This window comes from Antedon bifida, chromosome 2 (assembly GCF_963402885.1).
Source record: "Antedon bifida chromosome 2, ecAntBifi1.1, whole genome shotgun sequence".
In the NCBI taxonomy this organism is placed as follows: Eukaryota; Metazoa; Echinodermata; class Crinoidea; order Comatulida; family Antedonidae; genus Antedon; species Antedon bifida.
The window spans coordinates 27,082,478-27,108,694 of NC_136227.1; the positions used below are offsets into that span (position 1 = coordinate 27,082,478).

General features: G+C 32.1%; 4 protein-coding genes across 4 annotated transcripts; all 4 read right to left on the minus strand.

The window, feature by feature from the left end:
• Positions 1 to 1,118: 1,118 nt before the first annotated feature.
• LOC144835566 (uncharacterized) lies at positions 1,119 to 5,732 on the minus strand. Its single transcript, XM_078690647.1, has 3 exons — positions 5,485 to 5,732; positions 2,068 to 2,197; positions 1,119 to 1,303 (listed from the first exon to the last, which is right to left on the minus strand). Exons 1-3 carry the CDS (start codon positions 5,722 to 5,724, stop codon positions 1,119 to 1,121), a joined length of 555 nt encoding a protein of 184 aa, XP_078546773.1. The 5' UTR covers positions 5,725 to 5,732.
• Positions 5,733 to 7,587: 1,855 nt separating this feature from the next.
• Positions 7,588 to 15,481, minus strand: LOC144835567 (kappa-type opioid receptor-like). Its single transcript, XM_078690648.1, has 3 exons — positions 15,406 to 15,481; positions 11,234 to 11,289; positions 7,588 to 10,327 (listed from the first exon to the last, which is right to left on the minus strand). Exons 2-3 carry the CDS (start codon positions 11,234 to 11,236, stop codon positions 9,248 to 9,250), a joined length of 1,083 nt encoding a protein of 360 aa, XP_078546774.1. The 5' UTR covers positions 11,237 to 11,289; positions 15,406 to 15,481; the 3' UTR covers positions 7,588 to 9,247.
• A 5,667-nt stretch (positions 15,482 to 21,148) lies between these two features.
• LOC144835569 (neuropeptide FF receptor 2-like) lies at positions 21,149 to 21,643 on the minus strand. The gene has a single exon (XM_078690649.1). The coding sequence runs from the start codon at positions 21,641 to 21,643 to the stop codon at positions 21,149 to 21,151; it is 495 nt and encodes a 164-aa protein (XP_078546775.1).
• A 3,147-nt stretch (positions 21,644 to 24,790) lies between these two features.
• On the minus strand, positions 24,791 to 25,989 carry LOC144835570 (allatostatin-A receptor-like). Its single transcript, XM_078690650.1, has one exon. The coding sequence runs from the start codon at positions 25,943 to 25,945 to the stop codon at positions 24,791 to 24,793; it is 1,155 nt and encodes a 384-aa protein (XP_078546776.1). The 5' UTR covers positions 25,946 to 25,989.
• Between the last annotated feature and the right edge of the window lie 228 nt (positions 25,990 to 26,217).

Below are 26,217 nucleotides of genomic sequence, written 5' to 3' on the forward strand. Positions count from 1 at the left end.
GAGTTGAGTGTTGAAATAATATGAGTTAGACTAGAATTTAGGTTGTAATTGAAAGTAGTATTTGTACTGATATAGTATAGAAACGTTTGAAAATTCCGCGAAAATTTGTTGTCAGTTGTACGCTCCAGCAGCTGTTGCTCGCTTGTAGTTAGTACTGCATGAGTAACCATCAAACAATGACGGAATAGCGTGTTCTTATTAGATGCCATTGTTTTAAGTGACGTCACATTCACAAACAATACATTTTTAAATGGGGCCAAAAACAGATAAAGAAACAATTTCGGTTTAAATTTAATAATGAATGACGAGTGATAGGAAATCTCCCCTCCTGCAATGTTTAGCCCCGTGTGAAACAAGAGACCGGGACTTCTTATGAATTCTAAAGTTTTTTTTTACATAACATAATTTATTCATTGTTTCGCCATTGTCTTTGTTTGCTGCGCATGCGTCGATCTTTAGATCTATATAAAACGTTCAATTTCGACTAGAACGCGGCCTTCTAGCATTCAGCTATGACCGTGTTTCCGCAGCAAAAGAAACCACTAAAAAAACCGATTAAACTTAAAAGTTTTTTTATTAAACTTTCTTGGGTTATCCTCAGTTCATTCAGTTAATACTGTTTTCTTGTACCTTTTCTTTTTTGTCTAAATCTGTATCTGTACGTAAATTTGAATGAACTGAAATAAAATGAAAAGAAAATATCTAGTCCATAGAAAGTGAAATTAAATATGATAAACAAGACTGTACTAATACTACTACACATCTCAGGATGGCATTCCACTTGGAGAGCATCTGTGACTTATTTAAGACGTTGCCTATAATTAATCGTTGAGTCTAAAATTATTTCATTTAAATTGAGTCTACACATCAGGCCCTATACCGTATCGATTTTCTTACAAATTCATAAAAAAAAGGAATTCTACATTCCGTAAACATAAGGCTGGCACTAAAAATGTTAAGGCCTTTGAAACATTCTTAACCCATTATTGTAGCATACCTGGAGAAATCGCAAGGCACAATAATGTAGCACAATACATTTACACAATATGATTTAATAAAACACATTTCACATCGACAGAACACATGCTAAATAATAATAGGCGCAATGTATAAATTAATTATGTGTCTTTGAGTATCCTACAAGTAACTACATGGTCATTGGCGAGTGTGGTTTTTGTGTACTTACAATAATTATTGCAACAAAGTGTATTTAGAAAAGCTTTCCTAAATCTGTCATTTAAAACATTATATATAATTGGATTTACTGACGAATTTATATATGCAGCAACACGTAATATATTAACTGTATTATTGTTATAATTAACATTTCCATAGATTATAATAAAATTGAAAATCCCAAATGGTGCAGTACATACAATGTAGACGGTGACGGTCAGAAACACAGTCAGGAAAACTGTCTTCTCGGATTTAGATCTGAATTTGTTAACTGAATTGATTGCCATAAAGGAAGTTTTTTTAAGCGTGATTAACATTACCCTATAAAAGCTAGCAACAACTAAAATAAGTGTCCATGATAAAGAAATATCGAACACATGAAGATAACGATGGATTTTACAGTATAATTCATCATCACAATAAACACATGTTGTTGTCGAATTTGGAACTCCATTATACATGTCAGGCCAAGGAAATTTAATTGCGACCATTTCTACTCAAACAAGTTTCCTCGACTGCCATGCAAAAGTTATACACCATAAAAAGTTCTAGAAACCGATCCTGAATTATTGATCCGAAATTTAATAGGATAACAGATTGCCCGATATCGGTCGATGGACATTGCGAAGATTATGAAAATTGCCACTTGAAACATAGTATCAACAACGTAGAAATTGAACTTGCAAATCCATGTTTTTTCACCACCGACATTATAATCATCGCGTAGTGGGCCATCAACAATAGAAGTCCATGTCCATAATGATAAAACAGGTGCCAACGCAAGATACAACGTATCCGCAATCGCCAAGTTGGCTAAATACACGTTTACAGAAGTGTGCATGCGCTGATTTCGCACTATCACAACGATAGTCATTATATTTCCGATTATACCAACAATAACTACAATCGGCATAAATACGACAATAACAATTTTGTCCACTAATGAATATGAAATCAATTCAATAAGGTCATCCCAGTCGCTCCAATCATAATAATAACTGCTGTTGATATTGTCCATCATCTAAAGAAATAAAATAAACTCAATAAATGAATGATTAATGATTACCATTACAATAAACAGTACACATTCACAACTTATACGAACATGTCATGCTACAGCAATAAATACGTACAATTTTGCTGAATTTCAGTGTTTCTAACGATGTATCTATTGTAGGTACGAGTTGTGACCAACATGAAACCGATTACTGTGCAATGTGAATGAATACGTACTGTACCACCCGATTCTGCTACTGTCCCTATGTGGTATCTGTAAAACTATAGCAAGTCATACACGTTGCTGTCTGCATAAAATGCTGTACTTTTAACACACGGTACACTGTCTGTAGCACAGTGTATGTTGACAATTTACAATGATGTACAACCATTGGCAGGTTTTCGTACTGCCATGCAAGAATGGATAGGTGTTTTCCGCCGCTTTTAGGCCTTCTAGTCAATTATTGTTATTGATTATACGAATTACGTAATTTAGTTTAGTAGCTCATCTACCTTTTTAGCAGAGCATAATGAATATTGTCGCTAGGCTAGGCCTACTAGTCTAGCCGGAAATAAACCAATTATTTCACCTAGGGACAGTAGCAGAATCGGGTGAAACAACGTATCCGCAATCGCCAAGCTTTTTTAATACACGTTGACAGAAGTCCGCATGCGTTTATATCTAACAATCACAGTAATAGTCATTATCTTTCCAATTATGTCAAAAATAACTACAATCGGCATAAATATGGTGATTACGATTTTATCCACCATTGTATATGAAATCGATTGAATCTAGTCATCCCAATAATTTATATACATTGAAGAGTAGCCGGTCCATATTTCATAACAATAGTCTGATCTACTATATAGATATCGTAACTCGCCAGTAAGAGAGATAGTGTTATAGAAGGCTGAGTTTCTCCAGATAATTTTAATAGTATAATATGAACATGTTAATTGTAAAGTTTCACAATATACATACCATTTGTTATTTTCAGATGTTTGTAAAAACAGTCATGAGTTGATCACCTCTATTGACTGCAAAGAAAATTAAATGTAACTGCTCACTTAATTACCTGATGCATGACTTAAATAGACACTTTTTATAGTTCGGCCAATAAAACATGATGATTATGTACGTCATATTGTAAACACTAGCAACCTGTAAATGTCCGTAAATTTTGATTACCAAATGTCGTCTCTATACTTGGAAAATTATACGCGTGATCCGATGTGTTGATGAGGTAAGAGTGACACTGTCATAAAAGATAATAAAAATATTATTCTCTCAGGTATATTGGTAAAGAAACCCAATAGTACCAGTATATTCACAACAACTGCGACAGGAAGGCGACTTAGGTATATAGATGATGGAGGTACGGTATTAGTTTGTCACACTCCGTCCTCACTCAGAACAAAAAAAAAACAAAAAAACAAAAAAGAATGCAATGGAAACGTATTATTAAGGATGCATATATTTTCAAATGTGATGATAATAATGAGTTAGTTAAGACCAAATATGAGATTAATACTACCAAACTTATATACTCATGGTTTGTTAAAGAATATTTCATTATTCCATAGCTTTTCTAAACCTGTCATTTACAGCATTATATAATTGGATTTACCGACGAATTTATATATGCAGTTAGAGTTAAGTAGAGTCTTGTGCGAGTTGAAATAATATGAGTTAAACTAGAATTTAGGTTGTAATTGAAAGTAATATTCGTACTGATATAGTATAGAAACGCATGCGTCGCCTGAAGCGATATCCGGAAACGTTAAATTGCACGCCCTATAACCTTCAGCTATTCTATTTCTATGGCCATGTTTCCGCAGCAAAAAAAGAAAAAAAAAACGATTAAACCTAACCGATAATGTTCCAGTGGAAACGGGGTTTAACCGATTTCCCTCGAGAAAAATTAACCGATAAATATCTCATTAAATCATATAATTATGCGATAATTTCTAAACTTTGACCTGAGGACACATTGTTGCGTTGTGATTGAGTTGAAAACCGTGGTAAGTTAAAACCTAAATTTTGCCTGTAAATTTCATCCAACATGTCTTTACGCTGGTGTTTCACACAGTGCTGATTGGAAATAATAAGTTATATTTTAATTACATTATAATATCAACTCCTAATTTCTAATGTTTATATAATTTAATTTGTATGTTATTAATGGCATCGTTTGCACAAAGAATAATGTATAAAAATAAGCACGTGTCTTTGAGTATGCTAGAAGTTAAACAGGAATAACTGCATTAATAAACTAAAGCATAATTACTAATTTAATTTGTATGTTATTAATGTCATCTTTTAGAAAAAATACCGTATAGTAATTCATTTTCATTCAATCTTTTATTTTGGATATCTGGTTCATAGAAACTAAAATTAGATTTTAAATTAATTAAAAATAAACAAGACTGTACTAATTACTACTAAACATCTCAGGATGGCATTCCATGGAGAGCATATTTGACTTATATAAGGCGTTGCCTATAATCATTGAGACTAAAACAGTTTTACTTGAATTGAGTCTACACATCAGGCCATATATCGAATTCTACATTCCGAAAACATGAGCCTGGCACTACAATGTTGAGGCCTTTGCAACAACATTTTTAACCCATTATTGTAGCATACCTGGAGAGATTGCAAGGTACCTTGATTATAGTTACACCATGATGTAGCACAATACATATTTACACATTTACAATTAAATATTTGTTCTAAATAAAATATATTTCACATCGACAGAACATATGCTAAACATAATAGGCATACTGTATAAATAAATTATGTGTCTTCGAGTATGCTACAAGAAAAACAGGATAACCACATGGTTATTGGCGAGTGTGTATTTTTTGTGTGTACTTACAATAATTATTACAACAAAATGTATTTAGAAAGGCTTTTCTAAACCTTTCATTTACAGCATTATATATAATTGGATTTACTGACGAATTTATATACAGTGCAACACGTAATACATTAATGGTATTAACTATATTTTTATAATTAACATATTCATAGAGATAAATTAATTTGAAAATCCCAAATGGTGCAGTACATACAATGTAGACGGTGACGGTCAGAAACACAGTCAGAAAAACTTTCTTCTCGGATTTAGATCTGGATTTGTTAACTGAATTGATTGCCATAAAAGGAGATGTTTTAAGCGTGATTAACATTGCCGTATACAAAATAGCAACAACTAAAATAAGTGTCAACGATAAACATGTATCAAACGTATAAAGATAACGATAGATTCTACAGTCTAATTCATCAACACAATAAGTACATACTGTTGTCGAATTAGGAACTCCATTATACATGTCAGGCCAAGGAAATTGAAATGGGACCAAGTCTACGCTAACAAGTTTTCTCGACTGCCATGCTAAAGCTATACACCATATAATGCAACATATCTTTATGGTTCTAGAAACCGATCCTGAATTATTGATCCGAAATTTAATAGGATAACAGATTGCCCGATATCGGTCGATTGACATTGCGAAGATTATGAAAATTGCCACTTGAGACATAGTATCGACAACGTAGCAGTTGAACTTGCAAATCCATGTTTTTTCAACACCAATATTAAAGTCGCTACGTAGTGGGCCATCAAAAAAAGAAGTCCATATTAAATCAGGTACCAACGCAAGATACAACGTATCCGCAATCGCCAAGTTGGCTAAATACACGTTAACAGAAGTGTGCATGCGCTGCGTTCGCACTATCACAAAGATAGTCATTATATTTCCAATTATACCAAAAATAACTACAATTGGCATAAATATAACAATAACAATTTTGTCCACTAATGAATATGAAATCAATTCAATAAAGTTATCCCAGCCGTACATGTCCGTCGAAGAATAGTCGCTCCAATCATAAGAATAACTGCTGTTGACATTGTCCATCATCTAAAGAAATAAAATAAACTCAATAAATGTATGATTATGATTACGATTCAACAATAAACAGTACACATTCACAACTTATACGAACATGTCATGCTACAGCAATACATTTACGTCGTACAATTTTGCTAAATTTCAGTGTGTCTAACGATGTATCAATAAGTAGTACGAGTTGTGATCAACATGAAGCCGATTACTGTGCAATGTGAATGAATACGTACTGTAAGCAACATTTTAAAATTAAAATTCTATTATTAAATCCACGTGATTTAATTATTATTTTAAAAAACACTGGTTTTCCAGAGGGCGACATTCAAGGCAATAATTATAAGTTGTGACCAAAATAGTGTAAAGTGATTTTGTTATAATATGAGAGAGAAGGATCTGAAGTAGGGGACCTAAACGGTAGCCAATTACTGGGCTCATAATTAAATTAAATTATGTTTTTGAAATATAAAACCTTGACACATGTTACTCAATAGAGCAATCAGCCAATGTCTGATGGATTTTGTCCAAAATAGAGACATTGCGTAGTGGGCCATCAACAAAAAGAAGCCCATATTAGGTGCGAATACAAGAAACAACGTATCAGCAATCGCCAAGTTAAATAAACGTTTAATATACATGCGCATATCTAACAATCACAGAAATAGTCATTATCTTTCCAAAATAACGACAATCGGCATAAATATGGTGATTACGATTGTATCCACCATTGTATATGAAATCGATTGAATCTAGTCATCCCAATAATTTATATACATTGAAGAGTAGCCGGTCCATATTTCATAAAAATTGTCTGATCTACTATTTAGATATCGTAACTCGCCAGTAAGAGAGATAGTGTTATAACATGCTCAGTTTCTCCAGATAATTTTAATAGTATATTAACATAATTGTAAAGCTTCACAATATACATACGATTTGTTATCTTCAGATGTTTGTAAAAACAGTCATGAGTTGAGCACCTCTATTGACTGCAAAGAAAAATAAATGTAACCTGATGCATGACTTAAATAGACACTTTTTATAGTTCGGCCAATAAAAAACATGATGATTATGTACGTCATTGTAAACACCAGCAACCTGTAAATGTCCGTAAATTTTAATTACCAAATGTCGTCTCTGTACCTGGAACAATGTACACATCATCCGATGTGTTAATGTTAATAAGAATGAGATTGTCAGGAAAGATATTATTAATTTTATTCTCCCAGGTATATTGATAAAGAAACCCAATATAATCACAACTGCGACAGGAAGGCGACTTAGTATATTGATGATGGAAATATTAGTTTAAATTTCATACTTCGGAAGAACATAAAAACAAACAAAAAAGAATGCTTGTTATTTTAAACAAATACAATGCGACGCAGATACGTATTCATTTAGTTTTAATAATGTAATACATTTTTAAATAACAAAAATGTTATATACAGAACGGTTTTGCCAATAACATAGCTTATTATAGTATTGATCTGTAGTATAGGTTCTAGACGGAAATGTGGATTAATATCTAAAAGAAAACATTTGACATAATGACGTGTCATAACTATACTTGAGTTCGAGGGGAAAAATTCCTCCCGGTCCATAAAAGAAATACTATATACTTGTGGCAAATCAAACTTCATGGTTAGGATTCCATTTCAGATTTCATTTAGTATCTTATCCAACTGAAACAAGCTATACAACTTTATTATTGCTATATAGTTTTCACATATTTAAGGTATAATTACACTGTTGAAGTTAAAGGCCAGATGCAGCTAAAAATATATTACTATAATTATACAGTATTTTACATTCCAACTAAGATTCACCTATGTTTGTTAATGTTTTTAAGCAAAATAAGCATTCACCAGATGACATCATCATTTGAAAAAAGTCTGGTTTTTACAGCAGATTGTTGACACATTCTGTTGTTGACAATTTAAGAGAAGTTCACATAATTCAGAAATAAGGTGGTTCAATTTCCCTTTTGTAAATATACAATCTTACCCCTTATATATGATTTTTTTAACTGGTGGTCATGACTTAAAGTTGTTCGCAAATTATTTTGACCTCCATCTGCACATTTGTGATGTTTTTATGTTTATTGTAATTTTTAAGTTTTGTGTCTATCTTATTCGTAATTTGTAATTATTTTTTTTAATTTTAAAATGTGTGGAAAAACCAATAAAACAAACAAACAAACAATTGGATTTATATATTGTAAACCATGCATTATGTTAGTATTAGTAAGTGAGTATTGAACACACAATACAACTTAATTATTTCTAAATAATTTACACATACATTAGGTATAACATTGTTAGTGTGAAAGACCAGGTGCAGCCAAAGTGTTACATTCCAATAATGATCGATCTATAGATTCCCCTATGTTTCATAATGTTTTTTACAGGATTTGTCGGAAAATAAGCACTTTCATAATAAGTGGACAGTTCAAATTGCCCTGAAAAATCCATATTCCGTTGTATACAAATGTTGTAATACAAAGGTATATTTTAAATTATGAAAAATAAACGGTGTTATGAGATCACTATTTTATAATAGATTTTACAATTTTTATCACCGTACACCCACAAACTTGAAGTAACATGAAAACAAAATTGGAAGTCATCTGATAACATGAAAACTATACTGAAAAGGGGTTTTTACAGCAGAATTTTGACAAATTCTGTATTAAACAATTTAAAGAGAAGTGTATTTATTTTTATTTAAAAAAATATTTTTACAGGAAAACATAATTCAGAAATAAGGTGGTACAATTGTCCTTTTTGTAAATATGAAAATAACCATAAAATGAGACGCTAAGCTACAGTGAAATGAAGTTGAAATATCAATATACTGTAGAAAATAAAATATATACAATTTGTTTGTAATTTAATTTGAAAGTTGAGAATATGATCACATTGTTGTATTTTAACAGGTATTATATCCCAGGCATTTTAGGTGTTGAAAGATGGATTTAGCAAATTTCGTAAAATGTCCATGTTCGGTCGTAAACCATTTCAATGTTGTTGAATATGTTTTTCACCCGTAATTTCTGTAACATAGTTTTAATTGTTGTACATTTAACAGATATATCTGAAACTATCTGATACCTATGGCTGAGCTATTGTGTACCTGTCGTTGAGTGTTATGCACATTAAACAGTTAGTGTACGGTTAGTGTTTCCACGATTCTTACAATAAAACATATCTAGAAAAGCTTGTCTAAATTCATTATTTACAGCATTATATATGATTGGATTTACCGAAGAATTTATGTATAATAAAACACGCACTATATTAATACTTTTGAGTGAAGTTTTAAAATCAACATAGCTATAAACGACGATAATATTCAGAAGACCAAATGGCGCAGTACAAACAATGTAGACGGTGACGGTCAGGAACACAGTCAAGAAAACTTTCTTCTCGGATTTTGATCTGCATTTGTTCCCTGTCGAATTAGCTGCAGTGAATTTCGATCTTCTGAGGGTTACCAACATTGCCGTATACAGACCAAACACAACTAAAATAAGTGTCAACGATAAACATGTATCAAACGTATAAAGATAATGATGGATTTTACAGTCTAATTCATCAGCACAATAATTACATGATGTTGTCGAATTTGGAACTCCATTATACATGTCAGGCCATGGAATATGAAATGGGACCATGTCTATCAAAACAAGTTTTCTCGACTGCCATGCTAAAGCTATACACCATATAATGCAACATATCTTTAGGGTTCTAGAAACCGATCCTGAATTATTGATCCGAAATTTAATAGGATAACAGATTGCCCGATATCGGTCGATTGACATTGCGAAGATTATGAAAATTGCCACTTGAAACATAGTATCGACAACGTAGAAGTTGAACTTGCAAATCCATGTTTTTTCAACACCGATATTAAAGACGCTGCGTAGTGGGCCATCAACAAAAGAAGTCCAAACTAAATCAGGTGCCAACGCAAGATACAACGTATCCGCAATCGCCAAGTTGGCTAAATACACGTTAACAGAAGTTTGCATGCGCTGAGTTCGCACTATCACAACGATAGTCATTATATTTCCAATTATACCAAAAATAACTACAATCGGCATAAATATGACAATAACAATTTTGTCCACTAATGAATATGAATACATTTCAATAACGTCATCCCAACCGTACATGTCATTTGAAGAATAGTCGCTCCAATCATAAGAATACCTGCTGTTGACATTGTCCATCATCTAAAGAAATAAAATAAACTCAATAAATGTATGATTAATGATTACGATTACAATAAACAGTACACATTCACAACTTATACAAACATGTCATGCTACAGTAATAAATACGTACAATTTTGCTGAATTCCAGTGTGTCTAACGATGTATCTATTGTAGTAAGAGTTGTGACCAACATGAAGCCGATTATTTTGCAATGTGAGTGAATACGTACTGTACGAAACATTTTAAATTAAAATTCTATTAATAAATCCACGTGATTTAATTATTATTTTTAAAAATCACTGGTTTTCCAGAGGGCGACATTCAAGGCAATATTATAAGTTGTGACCAAAATGGTGTAAGGTGATTTTGTTATATGAGATAGAAGGATCTGACGTAGGGGACATTAAACAGTAGCCAATTATCGGGCTCATAATTAAATTTATATAAATTAGGTTTTTGAGAAATAAAACCTTGACACATGTTACTCAATAGAGCAATCAGTCAATGTCTGATGGATCTTGTCCAAAATAAAGACATTGCGTAGTGGGTCATCAACAAAAGAAGTCCAAATTAAATCAGGTACGAATACAAGAAACAACGTATCCGCAATCGCCAAGTTTGTTTAATACACGTTGACGCATGCGTTGATATCTAAAAATCACAGTAATAGTCATTATCTTTCCAATTATGTAAAAAAAAACTGCAATCGGCATAAATATGGTGATTACGATTTTATCCACCATTGTATCGAAATCGATTGATTCCAATAATTTCTATACATTGAAGAGTAGCCGGTCCATATTTCATAAAAATAGTCTGATCGTAACTATCTAGATATCGTAATTCGCCAGTAAGAGAGATAGTGTTATAAAAGGCTCAGTTTCTCCAGATAATTTTAATAGTAAAGCTTCACAATATACATACCATTTGTTATCTTCAGATGTTTGTAAAAATAGTCATGAGTTTACCACCTCTATTAACTGTAAAGAAAAATAAATATAACTGCTCACTTAATTACTTGACAAACACTTTTTAAAGTTCGGCCAATAAAAAACATGATGATTATGTACGTCATTGTAAACACCAGCAACCTGTAAATTAAATGTCCGTAAATTTTAATTACCAAATGTCATCTCTATACCTGGAACATTATACACATGATCCGATGTGTTAATGAGGTAAGAGTGAGACTGTCAGGAAAGATAATAGTAATTTTATTCCCCCAGGTATATTGGTAAAGAAACCTAATAGTACCAATATAATCACAACAACTGCGACAGGAAGGCGACTTAGGTATATTGATGATGGAAATATTAGTTTAAATTTCATACTTCGGAAGAACATAAAAACAAACAAAAAAGAATGCTTGTTATTTTAAACAAATACAATACGACGCAGATACGTATTCATTTAGTTTTAATAATGTAATACATTTTTAAATAACAAAAATGTTATATACAGAACGGTTTTGCCAATAACATAGCTTATTATAGTATTGATCTGTAGTCTAGGTTCTAGACGGAAATGTGGATTAATATCTAAAAGAAAACATTTGACGTATGACGTGTCATAACTATACTTGAGTTCGAGGGGAAAAATTCCTCCCGGTCCATAAAAGAAATACTATATACTTGTGGCAAATCAAACTTCATGGTTAGGATTCCATTTCAGATTTCATTTAGTATCTTATCCAACTGAACCAAGCTATACAACTTTATTATTGCTATATAGTTTTCACATATTTAAGGTATAATTACAATGTTGAAGTTAAAGACCAGATGCAGCTAAAAATATATTACTATAATTATACAGTATTTTACATTCCAATAAGGATTGAACTAAGATTCACCTATGTTTGTTAATGTTTTTAAGCAAAATAAGCATTCACCAGATGACATCATCATTTGAAAAAAGTCTGGTTTTTACAGCAGATTGTTGACACATTCTGTTGTTGACAATTTAAGAGAAGTTCACATAATTCAGAAATAAGGTGGTTCAATTTCCCTTTTGTAAATATACAATCTTACCCCTTATATATGATTTTTTTAAGTTGTTCGCAAATTATTTTGACCTCCATCTGCACATTTGTGATGTTTTTATGTTTATTGTAATTTTTAAGTTTTGTGTCTATCTTATTCGTAATTTGTAATTATTTTTTTTAATTTTAAAATGTGTGGAAAAACCAATAAAACAAACAAACAAACAAACAATTGGATTTATATATTGTAAACCATGCATTATGTTAGTATGAGTAAGTGAGTATTGAACACACAGTACACCTTAATTATTTCTAAATAATTTACACATAAATTAGGTATAACATTGTTAGTGTGAAAGACCAGATGCAGCCAAAGTGTTACATTCCAATAATGATCGATCTATAGATTCCCCTGTTTCATAATGTTTTTACACGATTTGTCGTAAAATAAGCACTTTCATAATAAGTGGACAGTTCAAATTGCCCTGAAAAATCCATATTCCGTTGTATACAAATGTTGTAATACAAAGGTATATTTTAAATTATGAAAAATAAACGGTGTTATGAGATCACTATTTTATAATAGATTTTACAATTTTTATCACCGTACACCCACAAACTTGAAGTAACATGAAAACAAAATTGGAAGTCATCTGATAACATGAAAACTATACTGAAAAGGGGTTTTTACAGCAGAATTTTGACAAATTCTGTATTAAACAATTTAAAGAGAAGTGTATTTATTTTTATATAAAAAAATAGTTTTACAGAATAACATAATTCAGAAATAAGGTGGTGCAATTGTCCTTTTTGTAAATATAAAGTTAACCATAAAATAAGACGCTAAGATACAGTGCAATGAAGTTGAAATATCAATATACTGTAGAAAGTAAAAATATATACAATTTGTTTGTAATTTAATTTAAAAGTTTAAATATGATCACATTGTGGTATATTAACAGGTATTATATCCAAGGCATTTTTGCCTGCAATACATAATAAGGCAGTTAGGTGTTGGAAGAATAACGTAGGGATGGATTTGGCAAATGTCGTAAAATGTCCATGTTCGGTCGTAAACCATTTCAATGTTGTTGCATATGTTTTCCCCCCGTAATTTCTGTAACATAGTAATTGTTGTACATTTAACAGATATTATATCTGAAATTCATACCTGTGGCTGAGCTAGTGTGTACCTGTCGTTGAGTGCTATGCACATTAAACAGTTAATGTACGGTTAGTGTTGGCACACGTTGGCTCGGCCTTTCCACGATCTAGAAAAGCTTGTCTAAATTCATTATTTACAGCATTATATATGATTGCATTTACTGAAGAATTTATATATAGTAAGCCAACCATTTTATAAATATGTGTGAGTGCAATGTTTATATCAACATAGCTAGAATAATGGATGATAAAATAGTAAAGACTACTTGGCGCAACACAAACAATGTAGACGATGACAGTCAAAAACCCAGTCAGGAAAACATTCTTCTCGGATTTAGATCTTGAGTTGCTACCTGTAGAATTAGCTACAGTGAATGGAGATCTTCTAAGGGTAATCATTGCCGTATACAGACAAACTACAACTAAAATAAGTGTAAACGATAAACAAATATCAAACACATACAGATAATCATCAATTTTACAGCCTGATTCATCATCACTTGCACAAGGAAAACACATTGTTGTTGAATTTGGAACTCCATTATACATGTCAGGCCATGCCAATTTATCTGTGACCACGTCTACCCAAACAAGTTTCCTTGACTGCCATGCTAAAGTTATGCACCGTTTCAATGTTGCTGCATATGTTTTCCCCGTAATTGCTGTAACATAGTTTTAATTGTTGTACATTTAACAGATATTATTATCTGAAATTCATACCTGTGGCTGAGCTATTGTGTACCTGTCGTTGAGTGTTATGCACATTAAACAGTTAGTGTACGGTTAGTGTTTCCACGATTCTTACAATAAAACATATCTAGAAAAGCTTGTCTAAATTCATTATTTACAGCATTATATATGATTGGATTTACTGAAGAATTTATATATAGTAAAAGAAGCAATATATAAATATTAATGTTTATATCAACATAGCTAGAATAACGGCGGATTAAATAGTCAATACCAAATGGTGCAACACAAACAATGTAGACGATAACAGTCAAAAACACAGTCAAAAAAACTTTCTTCTCGGATTTTGAACTTGAGTTGTTACCTGTGGAATTAGCTGCAGTGAATGGAGATCGTTTAAGCGTGACCAACATTGCCGTATACAGACCAATTACAACTAAAAATAGTGTCAACGACAAAAAAATATCAACCGCATAAAGGTAAACATCAATTTTACAGTCTAATTCATCAGAACGTGCACACTAAACACAAAGTGTTGCTGAATTTGGAACTCCATTATACATGTCAGGCCATGTAGGCCAATATTTATATGTGACCACGTCTACCAAAACAAGTTTTCTGGACTGCCATGCTAAAGTTATACACCATACAAAGCAACACCTCTTTATGATTCTAGAAACCGATCCTGAATTATTGATACGAAATTTAATGGGATGACAGATTGCCCGATATCGGCCGATGGACATCGCAAAAATTGTGAAAGTTGCCACTTGAAATGTAGTATCAAATGCATATAAATTGAACTTACAAATCCATGGGTTTGAAATACCATTATTAAAACGTAGTGGGCTATTAACAAAAGAAGTCCATGTTAAAACAGGTGCCGATATAAGAAACAACGTATCCGCAATCGCCAAGTTGGCTAAATACACGTTAACAGAAGTGTGCATGCGCTGATTTCTAGCTATTACAGTAATAGTCGTTATATTCCCAATTATACCAAAAATAACGACAATCGGCATAAATACGGTGATGATGATTTTATCCACCATTGTATATGAGATTGATTGAATTAAGTAATCCCAGTAGTCGGTCATAAACGTTGGTTCATATACATATTCTCTGCTACTATTGTAGACTTCGTAACTATCCATCTAAAGAAATAATAAAATACAACACATGCATGATAGTAGCCTATTAAAAAAGACAATTGTAAGCATAAATAAATAGAGGTATGTCAATTTTAAAGCTTCATGGTACATACCGTTTGTTGTATTTCGATGTCTGTAAAACAGTACGTGTGTTAATCTGTAAGTTTAGCAGCCCTATTGTAAGGTAACTAACCATTTGATTATCTGATGCAAATTAATTTACATAAATAACTAATCGCCAAGTTCGACCAATCGCAAACACGATGATATGTCACATTTACTTGTAAACACAAACTTTTTTACTAACTAAATATCAATTGCGGTCTCTGGAACATTATACACAGTATCCAATGTATTTTTAGGTAAGAGTGAGATTGCCAGGTACTATAATAAGTAAGTTTATACTTCCAGGTAAATTATTAAGAAACAAAATACTACCAGTATACGGTAATAAAAACAAATATTGAGTAATTAAGAACATTAATTGTACGTTTTAAGTTATCAAATCATAACCTATTAATTGAAAGGTGACGCTATTGAAAATTCCAAATAAAAATAGAATAGAATTTGTTTATTTTGTGACTTAAATATTATTGAAGATGAATATCATTTTTTATTTCACTGCCCGTTCTATAAAAAATATAAGAAAAGAATATATACCCAACTTGAATGTACATAAGCTTAGAAATATTTTGTTTCAAATAATTACATCAAATTCGTTTTTTGCATTATAGTATTTAGCTAAATCATTTAGGCTAAGAAGACATTTTTCATGTCCGAAAATGAACATGATTTTTTTTATTGTAAAATGGGCAGGAGGTCGGTCTTTAGGCCCTACTGAACAAATGAAATGAAAATAAAATATAGGTACATACATTTCAATAAAAACATTTGACATACATTGCATGTCATAATTCAACCTGAGCTGGAGGAGAAAATTAAAACGCCCTCTCTATAAAAAGAAACAATAACTATAATATAGTCTTGTGGCAATTCTATACTTCATGGGCCGGCTGTTGATTAACTAATGTTAAGCAGATTATATTTCTGAACACACAATACAACTTTATTATTTCTAAATAATTTACACATATATTAGGTATAACATTGTTAGTGTGAAAGACCAGATGCAGCCAAAGTGTTACATTCCAATAATTATAGATCTATAGATTCCCCTGTTCCATAATGTTTTTACACGATTTGTCGGAAAATAAGCACTTTCATAATAAGTGGACAGTTCAAATTGCCCTGTAAAATCCATATTCGGTTGTATACAAATATTGTAATACAGGTATATTTCAAATTATGAAAAATAAACGGTGTTATGAGATCACTATTTTATAATAGAAGTAATACAATTGTTATCCCCGTATACCCAAAAACTTGCAGTTTTATAAAAACAAAATTGAAAGTCATCTGATAACATGACAACTATTTACTGAAAAGGAGTTTTTACTGCAGAATTTGGACAAATGGTGTATTTAACAATTTAAAGAGAAGTGTATTTATTTTTATATAAAAAAATAGTTTTACAGAATAACATAATTCAGAAATAAGGTGGTACAATTGTCCTTTTTTGTAAAAATATAAAGTTAACCATAAAATGAGACGCTAAGATACAGTGCAATGAAGTTGAAATATCAATATACTGTAGAAAATAGAAATATATACAATTTGTTTGTAATTTAATTTGAAAGTTTAAATATGATCACACTGTTGTATTTTAACAGGTATTATATCCAAGGCCTTTTTTCCTGCAGTACAATAATAATAAAGTTCTAATACAAGCAACCAAGCGAGTCTCTCTATACAGTTAAAGCCTCCACCAATATATTACATGGTGGAATATCCAAAACTGAAAATGGAACAGAATGCGCAACAACATAACAAAATTGAAACAAAGGAAGAACAAGAAGAAAAGATAATTATCTACACGAACATAGTTTGTTGGAATTTTCAGATGGAAAACTGATTTCGTCAAGAAGAACTGAGACGACAATCAACGATATCAACATGCAGAGCAAGTACACCCTCTAGCCTAGAAGAATGTTTATTTGAGACATTCTTTTTAATTTCATTCAAAAAATATAGTTTTCGGTATATGTGAAATTTCAAAAACAAAACCAATCGTTAAATGATTCCAATGATAACAATTAGAAGATTCCAAACGTCATTGACGATAGAGAGGTTGTATCTGTCGACGAACATGATAGGACACGCGCTTAATTAAATCAGAGACCGTTACACGCGTATAACTTAGTTTGGGTTCCAGACGGAGTTTTGACATAATATTAGTAAAAATATAAATATCTTGGCACATATGGCGTTTCATACGTATACTACTTGAGCTTATATTTTCAGACAAGAATCGAAACGTCGACTGGTGGATTAACATAAAAAAGACAATAAATACAGACAGAGGGGTAAGTCTAACGTACAACTAATATAGAATCCATTAACTTACATCGACTGTAGACAAACATGATATTAGCTATAATAGCGTATATCAAACATGATATTAGCCACCCTATTCCAAATAAAAGAAGAATATATTAAGCAAAAGGTTTAACTATGGGAACACCTTATGATTCCAACATACATTTACGCTGAACTAGATTTAAAGCAGGTCGAAATTGTATGTATATAGTTTCGTAGGTTAAACCTTATTCAGTCAACTTTAGGAACAATAATGAAGCAGAACACGTATCTTACTGATGGAATTGGTGGAACATTAATAGATACAACAAACGATACAGATAAATTGGTTAAATTGATTATTAATGTCACGATTCATTAGACGACTGTAGGCCTATAATGTAACAAGATATATTATTTATTTTCTTTTTGTTGGTATAGATTTTGAATAATTATGACATTTGATCATTTAGGCTGGTAGCATAGTCACTACAAACGGTGATTGCAATAATGATTGAAGTATTTAGTTGAGGACTAAATTGATGTGCGTTTCTGCATACGTTTTAAACAAAGAACACAAAATACAAACACATAAGATCTAAGAAACAATTGTTGTATCATTACTTTTATTAAAAATAATTACAATACCACATAGACACGTATTTATTTCTTTTTCTAATAATAATGTACTACAGTATTTTTTTTTTCAATAATGCAGTCATGTTTACCTTATGTTACCTATGCTAAGCGATTTTTAGCTCGACTCTATAGCTAACTATGTCAATCGGTCGGTAAACTCTAAATGTCATTTATGTCATACCTTCCTCATTATACTAGTGAGTGAAGTACGGTATTTAGTTTAGGACTACATTGTTGTGCGTGTCTGCATACAAAAACACAAAACAAAATACAAACAAATAAGATCTAAGAAACAATTGTTGTATCATTACATTTATTTAAAATAATTACAATACCACATAGACACGTATTTATTTCTTTTTCTAATAATAATGTACTACAGTATTTTTTTTTTCAATAATGCAGTCATGTTTACCTTATGTTACCTTGCTATGCGATTTTTAGTCGCGTGCAACGAGACTCTAGCTCACTTATCGGTGAGTAAACACTAAAATGTCGGTAAACACCAATACATTTACGCATGCGATTACAGCCATGTATATGGCCTTGTTTAAATGACAGCAAGTTCTTTGTCTCTATCATAGTATTATTGATATTTTAAAGTAATAGTATTGCTAGTTCGTTAACAAAGTTAAATGGATTCAGATTTGTACTTTATACTACTGAACACACAAAAAGCACATTATTAGGCCTATTCATAATTTGTACACATATTTAATTTTTATTTTATTTTTATTTTATTCAGTCAAACCAACAGCGTATAAATACCGCCACTAACAGGTTTGAAACATAAAACAACAACATCAAAAACGGTTAACAATAAAATATAGATAGAAATATATATATATATATAAACATGCCATAAACATTTTCAATTTAAAATGTATGTTAATATTAATAAAACGGGTTATGCAGGCTGTTCAAGAAGTGAACACATAATCATCCTCTTAAAATAACCAAGCCTGTCATTAAAAATATCAATATGATTGCTATTTAGATTATTAAATGTATATGGTAGTCTATGAAAAATTCCCCTCTTAGTACAGTCGACACGGCTAAAAGGAATATGCAATAAATGTCTATTTCGTGTACGACCAGGGATATTTAAACTAAATAGTGAAATTAATGAACAGTCATATTTAGAATTTAAAATATTATATAAAAAAACCATATCAGATATCGTTCGACGATTGCTGACAGAATCATTGAAAAAGGCAAAATTAACACAGTTATAAGACAGGAATCGAACAAACTTCCGTTGAACAGTGTCGATTCGACGGGCCTGACATGGAGAAATTGAATTGAAAATTACGGAACAGTATTCAAGGTGAGGACATATAATAGATTTGTATAAAGATAAAAGTGCCCTGCCGCCTTTCATAAAACTACAATTTCTCCATATCAAGCCCATCATTCTATTATCTTTTGACAACACATGATTAATATGTGAACAAAAATTTAATTTACTATCAATAAAAATACCTAAATCTTTCTGTACATAAACCATCTCAAGATCATGTCCATTCAAATTATAATTGAAGAGCACAGGCCTTTTTTTAAGTGTTATAGATAAATATTTGCATTTATTAGCATTAAGTTTTAGCCCCCACTTCTCCGTTCATTTCACGAGACCATCCAGATCCTCCTGAAGTGAAAAAGCATCCTGTGGAGTGGTAATCACTTTAAACAATTTCAGATCGTCAGCAAATAAAAGAGACTCGGAATGATTAAATTTTAAAGGAAGATCGTTGATAAATAAATTAAACAAAAGCGGGCCCAGGATCGAACCCTCCGGAACGCCCGATAATACAGGGAGCCAATCAGATGTCTCTCCCCCAATGACAACACGCTGTTGTCTATTAGTTAAATAGCTTTTAAACCAACTTAAAAGTGAACCGGATAAACCAAATTTTGAAAGTTTAAAAATAAGCAAATCATGGGAAACGGAATCAAAAGCCTTAGAGAAATCAGTGTAAATCACATCGCATTGCTTCTTGCTGTTAATTGCATCGTAAGATGTAGCAAGAAGCAGTGCGAGGTTGGTTTGACATGATCTCCCCGAGACAAATCCATGCTGCCTAGGACTTAAAGCAATAGCCACAATGCGCTAAAAAATCTTGGACATGGTAGGCAATAACGAAATAGGACGATAGTTACAGATTAGTTTTTTGGAACCACTCTAGTTAAAGATGTATTGTCCCATGAAACACAAAAAAATGAAGGCCAAAATATTCTAAATTTAAATTGGCCATATCAAAGGAATATTAAAGTTATTCACTTTAAGTCGAAAATTCAAGCCAAAAAGCAACAAGTTTACGTAATTAACAAGTAAATTAGTTTGATTACATTTGTCTGGAAAATCGTCGCGAGCGAAAGTAAACAAACATTTCAAACCACGAGTACGCATTATGCATGATGCTAATTAGGATTGTTTACAACTCGTCACGATTGAGAAGGTGTTTTCATACAGATCGCGAGGACGTTTTATGATTATGCATACAGAGTAGCCAAACAAGTGCATTTCATTATGGGATATGTTTTGATCGAAAACTTTGACTGGAAGTCAAAGTTATTTTTTTAACAAAAAAAACGTCTGTATTTCAGATAAATGATTTTTTTTCGACAAATTTTTGGTGATAGTTAATAACTATTATGATACTTCAAAATGACCCACCTTTTTCGAAATCTGTTATTTTTTATTTTTTTGGAATTAGTCAAAGGGACAATGCATCTTTAAGGTATAAAACTGTTGATACATTGTTGTGTACCTGTCGTTGAATGTGATACATTATGAAACAACAGTTAGCGTACAGTGTTATCAGACGTTGGCTTTGACCCAGTTTTCTTACAATTAAACATATCTTGAAAAGCTCGTCTAAACTCATTGTTCACAGCATTGTATATGATTGGATTTACCGATGAATTTATATATAGTGCAACACGGAGTATATTAATTGTTTTAATGGCAAAGTCATCTCCGTAATCGCTAACATTTAGGACAACATTCAGAAACTCGAATGGCGCAATACAAACAATGTAGACAGTGACAATCAGAAACACAGTCAGGAAAACTTTCGTCTCAGATTTTGATCTTCGTTTGTTACCTGTGGAATTGGCTGCACTGAATTTAGATTTTCTAAGCTTGACTAAAATTGCCGTATACAAACCAACAACAACTAAAATAAGTGTCACCGTTAAACAAGTATCAAATACCCATAGAGTTTCATGAATTTTACAGTCGAATTCATCATTACAATAAACACACGTTCTTGTTAAGCTTGGGACTCCATTATACATGTCAGGCCAAGGAAATTGGTGTGTGATCATTTCTATCCAAACAAGTTTCCTGGACTGCCATGCTAAAGTTATACACCATATCAAGCAACATATCTGTGTGGCTCTTAAAATCGATCTGGACTTATTACTTCGAAATGTAATAGGATGACAGATTGCCCGATATCGTTCGATGGACATCGCGACGATTGTGAAAATTGCAACTTGGACTGTAGTGTCGACGACGTAGAAGTTGAACTTGCAAATCAATGTTTTTTCAACACCAATATTATACTCATCGCGTAGTTGACCATCAACAATTGAAGTCCATGATAAATCAAAGTACGCATACGCTGATTTCTAGCTATCACAGCAATAGTTGTGATATTTCCGATTATTCCAAAAATAACGACAATCGGCATAAATATGGTGATGATGATTTTATCTACCATTGTATATGAGATTGATTCAATGAAGTCATCCCAGTCGGTCATGTTTGTTGAAAAGTAGTAACTCCAATCATAGATATACTCCGAGCTGTAACTTTCGTATACATTGACATTTTCCATCATCTGGATGGAAATAAAAAACATCTATTAATACGTAGTAGTGGACACTAATGTATACTTAGTTTGGATGTTAACTTACCTAACGAAATGTAAATAATATGATACATTCACGATTTATACGAACATGTCATATTATAAACTTCACTAATATTTACCATTTAGGTGGTTGTGATGTCGTGGTACTCGTCTTAATGAGAATTAACTGCCAACAATTGACTAAGGACAACTAATCATAAATGTAAATACGTATTTAATACATTAATTTAAATTCTAATGTATACGTTGACCTAAATATGTTAATCTTCAAGTTCGGACAATTGTAAATATAATATGTAGGCTTATATATCACCCTGATAAATGGAAATTAAATTGAGTACTAGAACTAATATTTTAAATATTTTGATTAACCACTATATGCATACCAGTATAAGTAATTTATATAGGAACGACTCGTTCATGAATTAGTAGCGGGCTTTAGTTTCGAGAGGTTAGATTGAATTTGGGTAATTTTCACGACTCTTTTCAAGCCATATACTTTTATATCATCATGTAATGTATTCCATTCGAGTTTGAAGTATGTCGTCGATTATTATTGTTATACGTAATTTTGAGTAAATAAAATTTTCTCTGCAGTTTTATATGGTGGCAATGTTACCCACCATTTGAGATTGAATGTTACAGTAGGTCAGCCACGTACGTTGAAAAGTATCCACGCCATCACTTAATATAAATACATCGATCAGAAACTATTACTACTATAAATCTGAGCAAATACTTGTTGAAATGCGATAGAGGGCGCGCTATTTAATATTTCGGTCTATATTAAAGATACAGATAACTCGAGATGTTCACTATTCCGAGGAACGACAGAGAACTACCTGTCATGGTTGTACAACCAAGGCAATCTTAAGTTATGTTGGATTGTCTTTGTAGAACATTTGTTCTTCAGCAAGGTGCGATTGTCAGCCGATGTTAGAAAGAGTAAATTATTTATCCGTGGTATAAATATCGATCGATCATTTACATATCTGACACAAACATAAATAAGAGAAAGCAGGGAAGCCAATATAATGTACATAACCTTTAATCACCAAAAATGGTAACCTTAATACCGGATCCAAAGGAGAACAGTACCGGTATAAATCTGCATTCGTACTTTTCTTAGTATAATGATCAGTAGTCTATTAATTACGATTTGTCGACTAACATGGCTGCAGCTGCGTGCTGAAGTTAGTGTTTACCGACCGACCGACCAACCGACCGACATAGTGAGCTGTAGAGTCGCGTTACACGCGACTAAGAAGACAATAAATACAGAATTGGGGCTAAGTATAACGTACAACTAATGTAGAACCCATTAACTTACATCGACTGTAGACAAACATGGTATTAGCCTAATATCTTATATCAAACATGATATTAGCCACCCCATTCCAAATAAAAAAAGAATCAATTAAGCAATTGTCGGATTTAATTATGGGAGTACCCATGATTCCAACATCCATTTACGCTGAGCTAGATTTAAAGCAGGACGTTTCTTACTGATGGAACTGGTGGAAAATTAATAGATACAACAAACGATACAGATAAATTGGTTTAATTGATTATTAATGTCACGATTCATTAGACGTCTGTATAATGTAACAAGATATTTGATTTCTTTTCTTTTTGTTGACAAAGTTTTTTGAATAATTAAAACATTTGATCATTTAGGCTGGTAGCATAGTCACTTCAAACGGTGATTGTAATAATGATTGAAGTATTTAGTTGAGGACTAAATTGATGTGCGTTTCTGCATACGTTTTAAACAAAGAACACAAAATACAAACACATAAGATCTAAGAACCAATTTTATTAAAAATAATTACAATACCACATAGACACGTATTTATTTCTTTTTCTAATAATAATGTACTACAGTGTTTTTTTTTCTATAATACAATCATGTTTACCTTATGTTACCTATGCTAAGCGATTTTTAGCTCGACTCTATAGCTAACTATGTCGATCGGTCGGAAAACTCTAAATGTCATTTATGTCATACCTTCCTCATTATACTAGTGAGTGAAGTACGGTATTTAGTTTAGGACTACATTGTTGTGCGTGTCTGCATACGTTTTAAACAAAGAAAACAAAATACAAACACATAAGATCTAAGAAACAATTGTTGTATCATTACTTTTATTAAAAATAATTACAATACCACATAGACACGTATTTATTTCTTTTTCTAATAATAATGTACTACAGTATTTTTTTTTTCAATAATGCAGTCATGTTTACCTTATGTTACCTATGCTATGCGATTTTTAGTCGCGTGCAACGAGACTCTAGCTCACTTATCGGTGAGTAAACACTAAAATGTCGGTAAACACTAATACATTTACGCATGTGACTGCAGCCATGTATATGGCCTTGTTTAAATGACAGCAAGTTCTTTGTCTCTATCATAGTATTATTGATATTTTAAAGTAAAAGTATTGCTAGTTTGTTAACAAAGTTAAATGGATTCAGATTTGTACTTTATACTACTGAACACACAAAAAGCACTTTATTATTATTCATAATTTGTACACATATTTAAGATATAAAACTGTTGATGTTATTGTTGTGTACCTGTCCTTGAGTGTGATACACATGAAACAGCAGTTAGTGTACGGTCAGTGTTATCAGACGTTGGCTTTGACTTCCCACTTTTCTTACAATTAAACATATCTTGAAAAGCTCGTCTAAACTCATTATTCACAGCATTGTATATGATTGGATTTACTGATGAATTTATATATAGTGCAACACGGAGAATATTAATTGTTTTAATGGCAAAGTCATATCCGTAATCGCTAACAATTAGGACAACATTCAGAAACTCGAATGGTGCAATACAAACAATGTAGACAGTGACAATCAGAAACACAGTCATGAAAACTTTCGTCTCAGATTTCGATCTTTGTTTGTTACCTGTGGAATTAGCTGCATTGAATTTAGATTTCCTAAGCTTGACTAAAATTGCCGTATACAAACCAACAACAACTAAAATAAGGGTCAACGTTAAACAAGTATCAAACACCCACATAGTTTCATCAATTTTACAGTCAAATTCATCATTACAATAAACACACGTTCTTGTTAAGTTCGGGACTCCATTATACATGTCAGGCCAAGGAAATTGGTGTGTGATCATTTCTATCCAAACAAGTTTCCTGGACTGCCATGCTAAAGTTATACACCATATCAAGCAACATATCTGTGTGGCTCTTAAAATCGATCTGGACTTATTACTTCGAAATGTAATAGGATGACAGATTGCCCGATATCGTTCGATGGACATCGCGACGATTGTGAAAATTGCAACTTGGACTGTAGTGTCGACGACGTAGAAGTTAAACTTGCAAAGCCATGTTTTTTCAACACCGATATTATACTCATCGCGTATTGGGCCATCAACAATTGAAGTCCATGATAAATCAGGTGCCAACGCAAGAAACAACGTATCCGCAATCGCCAAGTTGGCTAAATATACGTTAACCGAAGTACGCATGCGCTGATTTCTAGCTATCACAACGATAGTCATTATGTTTCCAATACCAAAAATAACAACAATCGGCATAAATATGGTGATGACGATTTTATCCACCATTGTATATGAAATCGATTGAATGAAGTCATCCCAGTCGCTCATGTTCATTGAAGAATAGTCGCTCCATGCTTCATAGAAATATTCTGAGCTACTATTGTAGTACACTTCCTCGTTACCCATCTGGAAATATAAATAAGAAAAATTACTGCGTATACATTAGCATACTACATACAAACTAAGCTCCCCATAAAGCTAGCATACCATTAATAGTGCGAATAGAACACTTAAAAACACTCAGCAATACGTACTTTTGCTGGTCATCCGATGCGTGTGTTCTTGTGGCGAGGCAGTCGTTTTCACCAAAACTAAGCACAACAATATCTAACGATCATTTAAGTACCTCATAGAATGAAAAACATAGATTAATCTTCAGGTACGGTCAAAGCTGCAGT

What these genes read in the sequence shown, in the direction of transcription:
- LOC144835566 (XM_078690647.1), bottom strand. Translation starts at nt 5,724, where the DNA reads ATGTCTCAAGTGGCAATTTTCATAATCTTCGCAATGTCAATCGACCGA. An exon ending in GAGTTCCTAATTCGACAACA is followed by an intron (nt 2,198 to 5,484) that starts GTATGTACTTAT and finishes TTATTTCTTTAG; the next exon opens with ATGATGGACAATATCAACAG. An exon ending in GCCGATTGTAGTTATTGTTG is followed by an intron (nt 1,304 to 2,067) that starts GTATAATCGGAA and finishes ACAATAATACAG; the next exon opens with TTAATATATTACGTGTTGCT.
- LOC144835570 (XM_078690650.1), bottom strand. Translation starts at nt 25,945, where the DNA reads ATGGGTAACGAGGAAGTGTACTACAATAGTAGCTCAGAATATTTCTAT.
- LOC144835569 (XM_078690649.1), bottom strand. Translation starts at nt 21,643, where the DNA reads ATGTATAATGGAGTCCCAAGCTTAACAAGAACGTGTGTTTATTGTAAT.